Here is an 18,296-nt window from a genome sequence, read left to right on the forward strand (position 1 = left end):
AAAACCCGCATGGTCTTTTCCAAATAATTTTATTGTTAAAAAATTCTTTATCGATTATCATGTTCTGTTAAATCCTTTTCTGCCATACGTGATCACTGATCACAGCCGGATCTGAGTTGTTTAGGGTCCTATACAAAATATATATTATTTTTATTTAAAAACTTAAAATTAATTATAATTTGTACTTAAATATAAATTTAATTAGATTGTTGTAAAAATAAATAAACTTAATCTAAATTACTATCATATCTACAAATAATTTTAGATATTTTATTCTTTATGAATTTAATCATCCAAATCCAAAATTTTAATAGTTGTAGAAGGAAGAAAAAAACCCAACTCTGTCCCAAATGTTTTTGAAGAAAATTACATAGATAAACCCTCAATTTTGTGAAAAAATCATTTATTAATTTTTTTTACTGAACCGTTTATAACTTCCGAAATGTTAAGACCGACTCTGCAAAAAAAAAACTTATTTCTTTACTATCAAAATACATCTCCATTCCGTTATAAGATTCATCAAGATACACAAGATCTCTGAAGTTTGATACCGCTAAGAGTGAAAACGGTCATTTCATATCCAATATATCGCGATATGTTTAATTCATACCCGACTTATATGACCGTCCAAAAACATACATGTATTTTTAAAAAATTTAAATAACATACATTTTGTTTACTTTTTTAGCGAAAACATACACTAGTCGCCACATTAGCTACCACATTATATAATTTTGTTGACGTGGAAGCTACGTCAGCTAATCTTGCTGGCAAGGAGCAACGTCTATAACAATTTAAAAATATATATAATAAACAAAAGTAGTTGTTTTATAAAAATATATTTTTATAAACTGTAAATGTTTATAAATTTTTCTTATTTAGTAAAATTAACAAAACGTAATTAAATAATAAAATTTTAATCTTATATAAGATATATATTCGTTATAATGTTTCAATCCTATCAGTTATTCTTATGTTAATCTTGGTTATGTGTCTGTATATAAATTTTTTAGATCAATTGTATTTTAAGAGATTTATCTTGGTTATGTGGTTATGCGAATAATTTTTTTTAAGAGATTAAGAATTTGTGATATGTTAACATAAATTCTTTAAATGTAAACAACATAACCAAAATTAATCGAGAGTAACATGACTGCAACACTAGCATTGAATTTTAATCATTACAACACCAATATATATCTTATAAGGATATTATTATGATAGAATCAGAACATTTACGAACATATCTCTTATATATGATTAAATTTCATTATTTAATGAAGTTTTTTTTTTATTTTACTAATTAAAATAAAATTTATAAAAATTAACGTTTTCTAAAAATTATAAAACAACTATTTGATTTCTTTTATTTTAGAAAAAAATATTGTACGCGTGGCATCTTCGTCACCAAAATAGTTGACGTAACATCAACGTCAGTAAGATTAGATGATGTGGCGACGGTGTATGTTTTCGCTGAAAAATATAAAAAATGTATGTTATTTGATTTTTCAAAAGTATATGTATGTTTTGCACTGCCATATAAGCCGGGTATCACCATCTTTACCTCGGGCTTATAGTGGATTCGCTCATCAATGTAACATCAAAATCATGGAATTTACCGGTCATTCAGAATATGGTGGCTCCTCAAGATGCGAAAATAATTGAAAGTTTACTATTAAGTCAAAGTTCAGACAACAGATCGAGATGAATGGCATTTTACTACTAATGGGAGATATACGGTTAAATCTTGATAGCAAGTAGAACGAGTGTACCCAGATAGAGACAGAACGCTTACAGAGTATGGTACTTCGGTATCTCCACTGAAGGCACACTGCTGGAAAGTCTACTGTCTACTCAAGATGAAACATTTTCCGTGGAAATTGGTATCAAAATGTATAGCAGTTATGAAAAAAATAAGAGCAAGAGGAATTCAAGATGATACAATTTGTGCACGGTGTGGAGCATCCGAAGAATCCATAAATCATGTATTTTTTGAATTTCCACCAGCGGTTCAGGTTTGGGCACTCTCACGAATTCCATCGAACCAAGAAATGTTTCCCATTGAATCACTTTTTGCAAATATAGATCATTTATTTTGGAGGATTTCTCCGGAATTGGAAGATCATTAGTTTGCTTGGATCTTATGGTATCTATGGAAAGAAAGAAACAGCAAAGTCTTTACCGATTTGGATATTGATCCTAAAGATACTCTCAAATTGGCAGAAACAAAATCTTTACTTTGGGCCGAAGCACAGACTTCACTTACACATGGAATCAATCAAGCTCGTTTACCAGTAGAAACAACGGTACCGTCTATCCCAGGTAGATGGTGTTTTACAGATGGATCATGGAAAAATCATGAAACTTATTCGGGACAAGTGTGGTATAGCACACTAGAAGGTTTTGATGGTCTAATGAGAGCGAAGAATACAAAAGCGAGTCAGTCGCCACTCTACTCGAAGATAGAGGCTCTCATTTGAGCAATGAAATGTATGAGGAATCTACAACAATTTTCTGTTATTTTTGCAACGGATTGTTCTCAACTGGTGAAGATAGTTTTGGAACCAAAAGAATGGTCAGCCTCTGCAAGTTATTTGGAAGACATAAAAATCTTGAAGAGAAGTTTCAACAGCTCAGAACTCATTCATATACCACAGACACCGAATTCAAAGGCGGACAGTCTCATACGCAGGCGAGAAAATAACCATAGTTTGTCGTTCATATGGATGAGGAGTTATAAGTTTGGTTTGCAAAGTGTAAATGAATATGTATATGTTGCTGACAAAAGAAAAAAAGTATAAACCAGATATAAATTGAATATATTGTGATATGTTTGATACGAAATAGCCGTTTTTCTCCACTCAAGACGGCCAGACTTCCTATTAACCACTCCCACTATAGGACTCAATTAAAAAGTAATTTTGGTTATATAGTTTACGTTCAGCGTGATCATGAGTCATAATTTTCTATCCTTCCAAAGTACCACGGACGGTTATGAGTGATGCAAACAAAAACTTTCTCTCAAGATCAGAACAACAGAAAGATTCCTATTGTACGAGCAAGAAGATGAATCCCGTGACAGCCTGAAGCTTAGTCGACAGCAAGAGGGAATGTAATTTTATTCACTATCTATTTGTCATTTTTCTTTTCTTTTTTTAAGAAAGAGATTTTCATACTATACATATTTGTGTTTTTCTAATATTTTTTTAATCACAGACAATAATTGTTAATTAAAAAAAACAAAAAATGATCAAATGTCTAAACTGAGAACTCACAGAACTTTTGATGAAACAGACAGAGAACTAGAAGCAGTCACGGCAGCCGCCGAACAAGACCCGCTAGAACCTGAGTGGGACGCATGGCGGATTCGAGAGCGGAGAGACGGCTATCGAATGAGCCGAGGATGGAGACGGCATTGTCAGTGATGGTTTGACTCTTCTGGAGAGACTTCCTCATCAGCAGAGCTCTTTCGCTGAGGAGATCGATTTTGGTATCTACGGCTAGGGGTGTCAATATGGGTCAACCAACCCAACCCAATCCAAACCCAAATGGATTTAGCAGTTTATGGATCATGAGTTAATCCAACCCATTAACTAAATGGATTGGGTTAAACCATAACTCATTTAAATCAACGAGTTAGTGGTTTTATTGGTTGACCCTAGGCCTGGGCAATAAATCCGAACCCGAAAACCCGAACCGAATCCGGTCCGATAAAACCGGTTCGGGTCGGGTACGGATCCTCTAAATATACCGATCGGGTCATGTTTTCTTGGTACAACGGGTGTCGGGTCGGGTCGGATAAAAACCCGAGATCCGATTGGTTACTCCCGAAACCCGAACTTTTTCAACCCTAATCCCTTTCCATTTTTGTTTTGATTACACAGCCTAACACGAGATTCTCTGCGAAATCCTCTACCAAACCTTTCCGAAATCTCATCATCCCGTAATATTGTTTCATATATCTTTTCCTTAACCCCGTAATCAAATATCCTCACTGATTCTCATCATCGATTCAAATTTGAAACCCTATATACCAGTTCCTATATAAATGGCTTTGCGATTCTTCAAAATTGATAAACCAATCCATCTCTTTAGTCAGAAAATAATCAATCCGAGGTACTCAATTTTCTCTTGAGTTCTCGATAAATTTAATTTCGTTTTTCAATTTCACGTTTTTGTTTGGGATAATATGTTGGTGTTTTGGGTCAAGTCTCGTGATTTTGATTAGTCTTAATATTCGATACATGTAACTTCTGTTGTTTTTAGATTCTATAATTGTTCTCTTATTTTGACTTTGGTTGAAAGTCTTTACGCTTCTGTCACAAATCGTTTTTAGAAGCTTCTGTTGTTGACTTTGGTTGAAAGTTCTTAAGATATAACTTGTTTCATATGAGTGTGATGAAGCTTGAACTTCACGTGTGATGTCTGATGAGTTAACGTATGATGATTCTATAATTGATTATATTTTTTAATATTGACATTATGTGTAATGAGTCATCAAGCGTTGATCATATATGTGTTGATATCGAGTCTATTTGTTGTGATGTGGCTGATATATTAGTGATCATGTTTAACGTATGATGTTTGAATTTATTGTAAACAAGCTCTTACTAATTCTAACGCTTGTTCTTCTTCTATTCCAGATGGCATCCTCATCTTCTAAGAACCAAGCGACTGAAGAAGCAATGGATGTGGAATACGAAGAGCAAGAGTACCAAGGGAAAAATGCTGATGCAAATGGACCATCATCTCAGGCAAGCAAGGTGAAGAAGCTGGTTGAGCCAAGGTCTTTTGTCTGGAAGAATTACACCAGAACCAAAGAGAGTCGTGACAAATGCATCTGTCACCATTGCCAAAAGACCTTCTCATGTGCATCCAAGTCAGGCACTTCTAACCTGAAGAAGCATTTGCAAATCTGCAAAGAACACCAAGCGTGGTTAACTAGTCAGAAAAAAAATCAACAGCGGCTTGGTTGTGAAGGAAATCTGAAGGCATCTAAAGTGTCTGAGACGGTTTTCAAAGAAGCTTGTAACGAGCTTCTAGTGTTAGGAGAATTGCCACTTTCATTCATTGAAAGTACTGCTTTTAAGCACTTCTACGAAAAGGTAATACCTTATATAACATTGTCTTATTAATATTTGTTTTGAAATAATCTAACGTTACTTACTCTTTTAATTTGTTATATTGCAAGGTTAACCTGTTCAAGCCTCAGTCAAGAAGGACTGCTACAAGGAACATTGTGGAGATGTTTGTGAAAAAGAAAGCAGCATTGAAGAATTTGCTCACCACAAGCAAACAAAGAGTTTCACTTACCACTGATATTTGGGTATCTCATGTCACAGGTAAAGACCGTAAAGTGTTTTATTTATTAATCCTGTCAATACAATTCATAGTTCAATAATGACATACAATTATACAAATTTGTTCACGGTTTTCATTCATGACTCACAGGTGCAAGTTACATGGTTATCACTGCACACTTCATTGACGAATCATGGCAACTGAAGAAGTTAATCATTGGATTCAAGTATGTCATGGATCACAAAGGTCAGACCATTGCTACTGTTCTTTTAGACTGTTTAGCAGACTGGGGAATTGAGAAAGTGTTCTGCATCACAGTAGATAATGCAACTGCTAATACTTCTGCTATTAGGAGGTTCCATAGTGAGTTTAGGTCGATTTCTCCTGATGCTTTGGTCTTAGATGGGAACTTTTTGCACATGAGGTGTTCTGCTCATATTATCAACTTGATTGCTAAGGAGGGGTTGAATGATTTAGGCGAGAGTGTCTTGGCTATCCGTAATGCTGTTCAGTATGTTCGATCTTCTACCAGTCGGTTGAATGCATTTGATCAAAGAGTCCTGACTGGTAAGATGACTCGTGGTAGCTTGCCCCTAGACATAAATACTAGGTGGAATTCAACTTTTCTAATGTTATCTAGAGCAATGCAGTTTAAGATAGCATTTGATAGGATGGAAGCTGAAGATAGGTTGTATAATGACTACTTTTTAGAAGTAGAAAACGGGTCTAAGAGGTGTGGACCACCTGCTGCTAGCGATTGGAGTGCTGTTGAGAAGCTAATTCGATTTTTGATCATCTTTTACAACAGCACTCTGGTTGTTTCAGCCTCATCTAAGGTCAATGCATTCAAATGCTATGGTGAGATTGTGACAATCGAGAGAAATCTCAATCTTTTAGCTAGTAGCTTAGACTCTGAGTTGAAGGTAAAAGCATCTGAAATGTTGAAGAAGTTCTTGAAGTATTGGGATGGCATCAAAGGTGTCAACAAAATGGTGATCCTAGCGACAATCTTTGATCCTAGGAATAAGATGCATTTTGCTAAGCTTTGTTTTGAGAAACTGTATGGGAAAGACGGCTTCGAGGCCAAGGAAATGCTAAAGTTAGTGACTGATCTTCTCACATGCATGTTCAATGAGTACAACATGCGTTTCAGAGGGGCTTCTGGACAAGCATCACAGTCGCAGGTGGCTTCTAATGTCCCTGGTTCAGAGTCTCAGGAACAAGCAACAGACAGAATGGAACTGGTAGTTGACGATTTTGGCTATGAAAGAATGGATGTTGTGTACAAGGATCTTGTTGCTGAAAAAGGTGAAGATACAAGGGATGAGCTGGAAGTTTACTTGAAGGAAGCTGTAGAGAATCCTAAGATCTTAATGGGACTCGATTTTGACATTCTGTCATGGTGGAAGGTGCATAAAATCAAGTACCCGGTTCTTGCAGAAATGGCCAGAGATCTCTTTGCTATGCAAGTATCATCAGTGGCATCGGAAAGTGCTTTTAGCACAAGTGGAAGGATATTGGAACCGCATAGAAGTTGTTTAACTCACTTCATGATTGAGGTTCTTGTGTGTACTGAGCAATGGATGAAAGCTGACATCAAGCTTAATGCAAGCATCACTACAAATGAACAAATCCTAGCTGATGTTGAGATGCTTGATAAGCTTGAGAAAGGTATGTTTCTCTAACTTATGCTTTATTCATTAAATTTAGTATATTAGTCATTTCACTTAAATCATTTACCTTTTTGTTGTCAGAGTTTGAAGCTCAAAACATTGACGATTGATGTCTGGATGTTTGAGTTTGAAGGCTGAAGCTTGAACGTGGAAGGCTAAAGATGGAAGTATGAAAGAGTTGGTTTTTATTTTATTGAATAATGTTGCTTTTAGACCTGGTTTTCACTTGGATATTGGTTATTCTCGTTTGGTTTTCATTTCAATAACTGTGATCTTTGCATCACTTCTTTTTAATAAAGTTTGAAAGTTGCTTTTATCTGTGTCTGATTACAATTCGATGTGTCTATTTTTATGTTTGCCTTTTGTATACAGAGTAGCTTTACGACCTGTTTTTAGGTTAACGTACATGGCATTATTCATAAAGAGGCTGAGTAGTAATACAATACCAAGTTTTTAGTAGTGTCTAAGCAAGTATAAGTTAGTGTTTCAGAACCGAAATCCGGTTAAGAACCGAAACCCGAAAGTATATCGGGTTTAGTCGGATCTTCGGTATGTTACCAAACCCGGACCGAACCCGACTAAACCCGAACCGAGACCGATCCGAACTTTAAAAAGACCCGAATGGGGCTGATTTTTGTAAACCCGAAAACCCGACACCCGATTAGATCCGAACCGAAACCCGATTGGAACCCCGAATGCCCATGCCTAGGTTGACCCATTAACGATAGTATTAATAAACATAATTTACAAATATTTACTATATCACAATAAGATTACCATCAACTTACTAACATTTAATAATTAAAAATGCTAATAAAAAATTAGCAAATTATATAATTTTCTTTTCTCAAGTTATATAATATAACTCATCAAAATATTTGAAATAACAGAAAATCAAATGTCTAGCAAGAAAAACAAGATTGTCTCTCTAGTCTCCACCATTACACATTAACAAGAACTCTCGTCGTTTGATAATAGAACACAAACAAAAGTCTCTAATTCCAATCGAGCCACTTCATCGTTTCGTTCACTTCTCTAATGCCCATTGTTTTCACCTGAAACACAAAATCAACCATTTGAGTGCAAACTCATATCTTAAAATCTCTTAGAAGAAATACAACATTCAAAGAACCAATTTAGAGATAAAGAATATTCTGCTTGATGAAACACTCACTGTAACAATCACTGGCTACACTATTCCTTTACCATCAAAGGTGTAAAACACTTTACATAAAGAACCCAAAAAGAAACTCGTTTCGAAAAGGGATTTTCACAAATGGTTTTCTTGTTGAATTATATTGAGGACACAATAGCCATTTCCAAAGAAAGAATCATAGTATCGCAATAAAACCAACGAGAATGACACATTCAAGACTCATGCATATCAAATTTCTCAGAAATAAGCAGAGTCAAAGAAAATAGTCAATATTTACTTTGAGAATAATCAAAGAACTTACTCCTTTGGTGGACGTGTGATCATGTCTTCCACATCATTTGGACTCGGTCTAATAACAACCGTCTCACCTTCAACAAAGACAACAGATGGAGAAGAACATAAACCGTGATTCCATGAACTCCCAATAGAGCAAAAAGCATTTTCCAATAAGAAAATATCAAACCAGAAACTATATCATACGCATGATCAAAAAAAATCATATTAAGCCATGAGAGTCGAAACTCAAATACAATCCACAAGATAGAAACCCTCTTGACTAATGAGTTTGTCGATAGATTCAAACCCATAAAAATTGACTTCAGTTAATCCCAAATCATCAAAATCAGTGACCCATAAAGCCAAATTGAAGAAAAATAGAGTTCGACTCACAAGGAAGATGAGTTGCTTTGTTGTGATTGATAACCCAAAATCAATGACCCAAAAGGTGTGAATCGATGTCGTGATCGATGATGAAGGTCTAGCGAGATCGAAAAAAAGAGATCAAGTCTCGTGAGATAAGAAAAAAGGGAGAGAAAGACGAAGAGAAACAACGTGTGTGCAAAAATTGGTTTGGATTGGATAACCCATAAACTCATTTTGATCCAAACCAATATTAATCCAACTCACTAAGATCCAAGTTATTAACTCATTAGAACCATATGTTGGTTTGGTTTGGATCAATCCATTAATCACAACCCATTTTGACACCCCTATATACGGCCATGGAGAATCCAAAGAACTGAGAAAACTTTTTCTTCGATGAGAGAGCCGGTACGAGTACAGCTAAATAGATCGGAATCCGTCGATTCCTTCACCGTCCGCTGCAAATCATCAACCCATTTTTCTGCTCCTCCTACGGCTTCGGTTTCGCTCATCGTCGGTACGTGTCCAACAAGATACGTATCTTGCTTCCCCTAAATAAGAATCGTTCCCTCCTTTAATATCTATTTTTTTAATTACTAATTATCCTAAAAACGCCAATAAGATGGCTTTATATCCGAACACGATCTGTACTTATAAATTTACCATAATGAGAGCTAGGATGTGATATAAATCAGAACCAAAATTCAAAACCCAACCCACATCCCAACGGGTACCTGAACGCCTAAATCTAACTTAAATAAATATTTTACATGATTATTTGAATAATCAGTAAAACTATGCTCATAAAAATGTCAATAATAACATGTTTCGTCATATCATTAAATATTAATTGTAGCTAATTATTAGTAATATTATTTTATCAAGCATATATATATCTAGTTTTAATACTCTTATCTATAAAATTATATTATTATGTATCTGGTAAAGGTTTTGAAAAATTGTTTTTCTTGCATTTGGATTAAAGTGCAGTTGTATATATGCAAATTAGTAGGCATATATAATTCTAATTTATATTAATAAATAAAATATAATTGATTAGGTACTTAAATTTAGTGGTAATATAAATTGAATACATTTAAAAATAAATTAGTTATTTACATCTTTAATTTTAGGTTAGAATCTATATATAATAATAATTTAGTAAAATATAAGTAGAAATAATATAAAAACTAGTTAAATGTCCAATCTACAATATTTGTAAGTAGATAAAAAGTGTTTAGGTTTTAATAATATTGATAGTTAGTTATGTCTACACAAATTAAAAAAGGGAAATTACATGATTACCACTTTCATACTATCACTTTTCATTTTTACCATAACTAAAGGGACATTTTCAAAAATACATTCTTCATTAAGTGGCAAAAGACTTTTATGTCCTTATTCTTTATATATATAATAAATAAATATTTAAATAAATAAAAATCTAAAAACATAAAAAATAAATTTTTTAATTTTTTTTCGAATTATACTATTTCGAAATTCAAACCCTAAACCGTAAAACTCAACTCTAAACTCTAAACCTTTTTTTTTTTTGAAATACGAACCCTAAACCCGAAACCATCAATCCTAAACCCTATTTTTTTTTAAATACCAACCCTAAACCCTGAAACATCAACTCTAAACCCTAAACCTCAAAACCTCAACTCTAAACCTTAAACCCTAAACCTTCAACTCTAAACCCTAAAACATCAACTCTAAACCCTAAACATAAACCCTAAACCCTAAAACCCTAATCCTTCAAATCTAAAACCTAAAACCCTAACCTCTAGGGTTTTAGGGTTTAGGGTTTAGAGTTTAGGGTTTAGAGTTAACCTTCAACTCTAAACCCTAAACTCTAAACCCTAAATCTTAAACCCTAAACCTTAAACCCTAGAGGTTAGGGTTTTAGGTTTTAGATTTGAAGGATTAGGGTTTTAGGGTTTAGGGTTTATGTTTAGGGTTTAGAGTTGATGTTTTAGGGTTTAGAGTTTACTTTTTAGGGTTTAGGGTTTAGTGTTGATGGTTTAGGGTTTAGAGTTGAAGATTAGGGTTTAGGGTTTAGAGTTGATGTTTTAGGGTTTAGAGTTTACTTTTTAGGGTTTAGGGTTTAGTGTTGATGGTTTAGGTTTGAAGGTTTAGAGTTGATGTTTCGGGGTTTAGGGTTTAGAGTTGATGTTTCATGGTTTTGGGTTTAGAGTTGATGATTTAGGATTTTGAGTTGATGTTTTAAGTTTAGATTAGTTAACCATATGTTTTTTTTGGTCAAAGTTAATCAAAAGGTTATAAATGTCTTTTACCATTCATTAAAGATGAGACTAAAACATATTTCTTCATTAAAGATGAGGTTAAAAGTGGTTAGTGTAAACATGAAAAATGGTACTTTGAAAATGGTATTTTTTGCAATTTCTCAATTAAAATGTTGTTAAAATAATGGATTGGTTTACTACATGCTGACATCTAGTTTTTTATACAACAAAAAGGAAATCTTTTTATACAACACTGCTAAATATGAAAATGGAATATTACCATATTATAAAATCAAGAAAATAATATTCCTGCTGTTTCATATTTTTCTGTTTTGCATGTTGTCGCTACATACCGTGTATTTTATTTCTTAACGATACTTAAGCATGTAGTTTACATCAATACATAGCCCCAATGACATGTTTTGAAACATTTACAGTTCTAGAATATTTGTCGTTACCAATAACATCTAAAATATTTGTCGTTACCAATGACATCTAAAATATTCGTTTTCCTAGCATAAATTCCGGGAACAGCATGTGATGAAGGGATATATTTTACATTTGATTTTAGTTAATTATTACTAATAAACAAACAAAAATTATTCTATTTCATAGTTATAAATTCATTAAAGGTCGATTTCGGTGTGCGTAACTAAAAACAGATGGACACTTTCATTCAAATATTATTCATTCGGTGTGTAACTAAAAACAGATGGACACTTTCATTCAAATATTATTCATATAGTAATTATGAAAATTTATTATGTTTCCTCAGGTTTTATCAAACGTGGACAAGAGTAGTCGCTTCTTCCTCCTTGAAAATAAAAATAACGCATGTTCATACGAATCAAGAAAAAAAAACGAATTTCCCTCTAACGATTTTTTTACCTCTATATCTTATATACCAAAGTCTACAGATGTCCGTGCGGGTCACCTTGCAAAGGTGCTCAATCACGTGAAGTTAGCTCATCCTATGTAAACTGTTTTGATCCTTATTGAATTAGCTATTGAGGCTGGTCAAGTATAAGCAAATTTAATTGAATCTATGCTTTCGATGTAAAAAATATGAACTCAAGATAATTTGTAACTTTTATACGAGATCATTAAATTTATAATAGTATGATATCAAAAGTGGGCCTAAGGGAGATTGAAAATGATCAACTCAAATAATTAAAAATTTAATATACATAAAAAGCAAGCAAGTAAAACAACATTTCAAAATAAAATAATAAAAATATAACCATTTCATCTCAAAATTCAATAATATAAACCCTCTTCCACCATCTTCTACTTCCTCACAAACAACATTTCCCACACAAAAAATGGCACCAATAAAAGATCTCATATCCAAGTTCTCAGATTTCAAGAACAACAAGAAACTTATTATCTCCTCCGCCGTCTTAGCTTTGGTGCTATTTTCCGCCGTCGTTGGAATCGCCGTAACAAAATCTAACCAAACCAAAAACCAAAAAATCCCAACGCTATCTCCAACATCACACGCCGTTTTAAAGTCCGTTTGCAGCTCAACTCTCTACCCGGAGCTCTGTTTCTCCGCCGTAGCAGCCACCGGCAAAAAGTTGACGTCAGATAAGGACGTTATCGAAGCGTCGCTGAACCTAACCACAAACGCCGTGAAACACAACTACTTTGCAGTCAAGAAGCTTATCACTAAAAGAAAAGGCTTGACGGCGCGTGAGGTAACAGCGCTTCATGATTGTTTGGAGATTATTGATGAGACGTTAGATGAGCTTCACGTGGCGCTGGAGGATCTTCATCAGTATCCTAAAGGCAAATCTCTGAGGAAACATGCTGATGATCTGAAAACACTAATTAGCTCAGCCATTACTAACCAAGGGACTTGCCTTGACGGCTTCTCTTACGACAATGCAGATCGGAAACTTCGCAAGGCCTTATTGAAGGGGCAGGTACACAAATTTAATATAAAGTTTAAATGAATATTTAAAATTAAATAGGGGTAGATGTATGAACTTATTATGCATATACAGCATTTCTTTCAAACGAATAAAAACAAAATGTTACAGCTTATCAATGAATTGAACCGACCAAAACAGGTACATGTGGAGCACATGTGTAGTAACGCATTAGCAATGATCAAGAACATGACAGAAACCGACATAGCCAACTTCGAGCTGAAAGACAAGTCCGGCTCCACCAACAACCGTAAACTCAAGGAGGAGCTTACAGGCGACTTAGACGGAGAAGGCTGGCCAAACTGGTTATCCATCGGAGACAGAAGGCTTCTTCAAGGGTCAACGGGGGTGAATGCAGACGCCACGGTGGCGGCTGATGGAAGCGGTGACTTTACGACGGTTGCGGCGGCTGTAGCAGCTGCGCCGGAGAAGAGTAATAAGAGGTATGTGATACATATAAAAGCAGGAGTTTATAGAGAGAATGTGGAAGTGTCGAAGAAGAAGAAGAATATAATGTTTTTGGGAGATGGTCGAGGAAAGACTATTATTACCGGAAAAAGAAACGTCGTTGACGGAAGCACCACTTTCCACTCAGCTACCGTTGGTATGTACTCTCCCCCTGAATCTAAATAATTGATGTTTTTTGTTTTCTATTAAAAGCAATTATTCTAAATTTAAAGTAATACATTTAATTTTAAAATAAAAGATAGCTAAAATAAAAAATCTAAGTGGTATAATTTTATTGGAAAACTAATACAACATTAAATTAACTAAAAGAAAAACTCAAAAATAATAAACAAAAAGTGCATTTATTTTGTTTAGTATGTACATGTGAAAAATCTAAATCATCAACTTTTTAATATTCTAATTATTCATTTTTCTGTTTTAAAATTCTTCATCATGCAACTACTAACAAATTTAATGTTTTTTTGTAATTTTATAAAATTCGAAAATAGTACTTCGAGGACTTTCGGTATACGTACCACGTAACATCACATGAGAGACATTTTCAGGTTAATTTATGTTTTGTTTTCTCGTGAATGTAGCTGCCGTTGGTGAAAGATTCTTAGCGCGTGACATCACGTTCCAAAACACGGCGGGTCCGTCAAAGCATCAAGCGGTGGCTCTCCGGGTCGGGTCAGACTTCTCCGCTTTTTACAACTGCGACATGTTAGCTTATCAAGACACACTTTACGTTCACTCCAACCGTCAGTTCTTTGTCAAATGTCACATAGCCGGAACCGTCGATTTCATCTTCGGAAACGCAGCCGCGGTTTTACAAGACTGTGTTATAAACGCACGCCGACCCAACTCCAACCAGAAAAACATGGTCACGGCTCAGGGCCGGTCCGACCCGAACCAAAACACTGGGATTGTGATTCAGAATTGTAAGATTGGTGCCACATCGGATCTTATGGCCGTCAAAGGAAGTTTTTCGACGTATCTTGGTCGTCCTTGGAAACAATATTCGAGGACAGTGATAATGCAGTCGGATATCTCCGACGTGATCCGACCTGAAGGATGGCTTGAGTGGAGCGGGGATTTTGCGTTGGATACTCTGACTTATAGAGAGTATTTGAATAGAGGAGCGGGGTCTGGAACTGCAAATAGAGTAAAGTGGAAGGGCTATCAGGTGATTACGAATGTTACAGAGGCTCAACAGTATACGGCTGGTCAGTTTATTGGTGGTGAAGGCTGGTTAGGCTCGACCGGTTTTCCTTTCTCGCTGAGTCTTTGATATTTTTATAATTTGAATTATTAATTTATCTTCCCTTATTAATCAATAAAGTATGGATTTGATAAAATTATAAAGTTACTCTTATAAGGTTAAGCCATGCCAAAGTTAACATACCTACTTTTATCTGCTCATATCAATATGAATTTTCATGTCATTCTCCTGATCCAAGGCGAGGTTCAAACTAGCCTGGAATTTTGAACCGAACGAAACGAACCAAAATTGTGGTTAGTTCGATGAGAAGTTCGGTTCGATTCGATAAATTAATAAAAACTTTAGTTTTCGGTTCGGTTCATAAATTGATTAGTTCGATTTTTCAAGAAAAATAAAAATTGTCAACCAAATTTCGAACCACACTAACCGAATAAACCAAAAATTTAAACCAAAATTACCCGAAATTATCCGAAAAATAATCAAAACCAAAAAACTTTGGTTTGTTTCGGTACACTACCCGAGAACCAAACTGAACTTTTCTGGTTCGATTCGGTGGGATTTTGGTCGAACCAAACTAACCGAATTCCAAATTACCCGATGCAAACTACCCAAACTACCCGAACCGAACCCGCATGCCTAGTTCAAACTATAAACCCGGGTAGAATGAAACCGACTTAAACCAAATTTTGAAAACCAAACCGAGATTCAAACTTTATACACTCCATTAATGGAATAAAATTAACACACAGCTCCGGAGTGATATGGTGTCAAAGCCTACATGACCGGATAATACCGGATTGATTTACTGGTTTGGATTCATCAAGTAATATAACCAGGACTCATGTGTTCGAAGCCCAATCTTTGTGCTGTCACTTGTCGGATTTAAGGCCTCAATAGATTTAGATGGACCACTTGTTAGACATGCACATGGCCATTTCAATGTTGCAAGATAATCTTCTTTTTGTATTCAATTTTCTTGTTTGTTGTATTCATTTTCATGTTGTATTATTCTTCTTTCCAATGTGTATACTTGAAAATGTTACCAGTAATCACTTGAATGTGTTCCTCCCTTTGGTCCTACTACGAAATAAAGGGAGTTGACTTTTGACTTATTTTGGGTTATTACACTTTAATCATGCGTTATCAATGGATTTAGAAGAGACATGGTATTGTTGCACTTGATTGGATAGACAAAAAAGGTTGCGTAATGGAGATTAGTATAGTTTATAATAAATCTACGTAATTAAATAGTTAAAAACTTAATCATGAATCTCCACATGCAAATAGATCAACTGTCACACACTCGCACACTTGCACACACCAAGAAAATGGAGCTAGCGAGTCACATTCATATATTCACACTTTTGCTTGGTTCCCCTCTTCTTTATAAAAGACAACAACAACACATGTTCCACTGACAGAACAACAACAGAACATAAAATAAACTTTGTAATAAGAACCCAGAAACCAAAAAAAGGAGCTTACTTTATAGAAGATTATGGATTCAGTGACATCCTTCAAAGGATATGGAAAAGTAGACGAAGCTCAAGATCTAGCGTTAAAGAAAAAGACAAGAAAACGTCTGATTCTCCTAACCGTCTCCGGCGTAATCCTCGTCGCGGTGATAATCGCCGCCGTGGTCGGTACCGTGGTCCACAGCAAAAACAAGAACTCATCCGAGCCAACACCGAGTTCACCCCCCGAGTTAACACCATCCACATCGCTTAAAACCATTTGCAGCGTGACACGTTTCCCCGAATCTTGCTTCAACAGTATCTCAAAGCTTCCATCTTCCAACACAACAGATCCAGAGGTTCTGTTCAAGCTCTCGTTAAAGGTAATCATAGACGAGCTCGATTCGATTTCCGATTTACCGGAAAAGCTATCGACGGAGACGGAGGACGAGAGGATCAAATCCGCGTTAAGGGTATGTGGGAATCTGATCGAAGACGCGTTAGATCGGCTCAACGACACCGTCTCGTCAATGGACGCGTCTAAGGACGGGAGCAAGAAGACTCTAAACTCGTCGAGAATCAACGATCTCAAGACTTGGCTTAGCGCAACCGTGACGGATCACGAGACGTGTTTCGACGCGATAGACGAGTTAGCTACGAACAAGACGGAGTACGGGAACTCGACGATCACGAAGCAGCTCAAGTCCGCGATGAGCAGCTCCACCGAGTTCGCAAGCAACAGCCTCGCAATCGTGTCGAAGATCCTCGCCGCGATAAGCGACTTCGGGATTCCGATTCACGGAAGGAGACGGCTTTTGATGAGTCAGCAGACCCCGGAGTGGGCGCGGCGGAGGCTGTTACAGACGGAGGGTCTGAAGCCTGATGTGACGGTAGCGGCTGATGGAAGCGGAGATGTGATGACGGTGAACGAAGCGGTGGCGATGGTGCCGAAGAAGAGCTTGAAGGTGTTTGTGATCTATGTGAAAGCTGGGAGGTACGTTGAGAATGTTGTGATGGATAAGGGTAAGTGGAATGTTATGATCTACGGCGACGGGAAAGATAAAACAATTATCGCCGGCGGGAAGAACTTTATCGACGGGACTCCGACTTATGAAACGGCGACGTTTGGTAAGTTTTTCCTTCTTTAAGGCATCCGTTATGAAACGGCGGCGTTTTGATTTATTTTTGGTTTTTTACCTGTAGCTATACAAGGCAAAGGATTTATAATGAAGGACATCGCAATCATAAACACCTCCGGAGCAGCGAAGCACCAGGCGGTGGCGTTCCGATCAGGCTCCGACTTCTCCGTTTATTACCAATGCTCATTCGACGGTTTCCAAGACACGCTCTACCCTCACTCCAACCGCCAGTTCTACCGCAACTGTGATGTCACCGGCACCATCGACTTCATCTTCGGAAGCGCCGCTGTGGTTTTCCAAGACTGCAAGATCATGCCACGTCAGCCTCTCGGGAACCAGTTCAACACCATAACGGCTCAGGGGAAGAAAGATCCGAACCAGAACTCTGGCATGTCGATCCAGCGATGCACTATCTCAGCCAACGGGAATGTGACCGCTCCGACGTATCTTGGCCGACCGTGGAAGGATTTTTCTACGACGGTGATTATGGAGACGGAGATTGGACCGGTGGTTAAAGCTACCGGGTGGATGTCGTGGGTTGACGGCGTTGATCCGCCTCCGAGTATTGTGTACGGTGAGTACAAGAATACGGGTCCTGGTTCGGATGTGGCAATGAGAGTTAAATGGGCTGGGTATAAAGCGGTTATGACGGCGGATGAGGCAGCTAAGTTTACGGTGGCAACGCTTTTACATGGCGGTGATTGGATACCGGCGACGGGAGTGACCCATCAGCTATCTTGATTTTAGTGAGATTATGGATTTTACTTGGATTTATAGATTTTGTTTTATATGAGAACATCCGGTTTCGTTCTACTTTTTTAATTATGGTCTGTATTTGTACTTTGTGACTTTGTGATATGAGATAATAGTTGAAGTTTTATAATCAGAGAAGTTACTAAATTTTAGGGTTTGGTTGTTTGGATATTTATTTGGATGCTGGTAAGGTTTTTGAATTCAATTTCTTATTTGGATGCTGGTAAGGTTTTTGAATTCAATTTCTTAACAACATTCGGGTTATATATATATGCATAATGCATATATATTTTTCCGAGTTTTATATACTTTTGGATTAAATTTAGTTTTAA

The 18,296-nt window shown here is 36.2% G+C and overlaps 2 protein-coding genes and 1 long non-coding RNA gene across 3 annotated transcripts; 2 read left to right on the forward strand and 1 right to left on the reverse strand.

The window, feature by feature from the left end:
• Positions 1 to 7,836: 7,836 nt before the first annotated feature.
• On the reverse strand, positions 7,837 to 8,962 carry LOC106299317. Its single transcript, XR_001261742.1, has 3 exons — positions 8,800 to 8,962; positions 8,432 to 8,498; positions 7,837 to 8,029 (listed from the first exon to the last, which is right to left on the reverse strand). It is a non-coding gene; the product is annotated as an uncharacterized LOC106299317 (long non-coding RNA).
• Positions 8,963 to 12,298: 3,336 nt separating this feature from the next.
• On the forward strand, positions 12,299 to 14,745 carry LOC106296640 (pectinesterase 2). The gene is made up of 3 exons (XM_013732820.1): positions 12,299 to 12,943; positions 13,091 to 13,553; positions 13,996 to 14,745. Exons 1-3 carry the CDS (start codon positions 12,341 to 12,343, stop codon positions 14,685 to 14,687), a joined length of 1,758 nt encoding a protein of 585 aa, XP_013588274.1. The 5' UTR covers positions 12,299 to 12,340; the 3' UTR covers positions 14,688 to 14,745.
• Positions 14,746 to 16,022: 1,277 nt separating this feature from the next.
• On the forward strand, positions 16,023 to 18,094 carry LOC106300242 (pectinesterase 1). The gene is made up of 2 exons (XM_013736344.1): positions 16,023 to 17,200; positions 17,276 to 18,094. The coding sequence occupies exons 1-2, from the start codon at positions 16,117 to 16,119 to the stop codon at positions 17,950 to 17,952; spliced, it is 1,761 nt and encodes a 586-aa protein (XP_013591798.1). The 5' UTR covers positions 16,023 to 16,116; the 3' UTR covers positions 17,953 to 18,094.
• The last annotated feature ends 202 nt before the right edge of the window (positions 18,095 to 18,296 follow it).

The sequence above is a fragment of the Brassica oleracea genome, chromosome C6 (assembly GCF_000695525.1).
Source record: "Brassica oleracea var. oleracea cultivar TO1000 chromosome C6, BOL, whole genome shotgun sequence".
NCBI classification, from domain to species: domain Eukaryota; kingdom Viridiplantae; phylum Streptophyta; class Magnoliopsida; order Brassicales; family Brassicaceae; genus Brassica; species Brassica oleracea.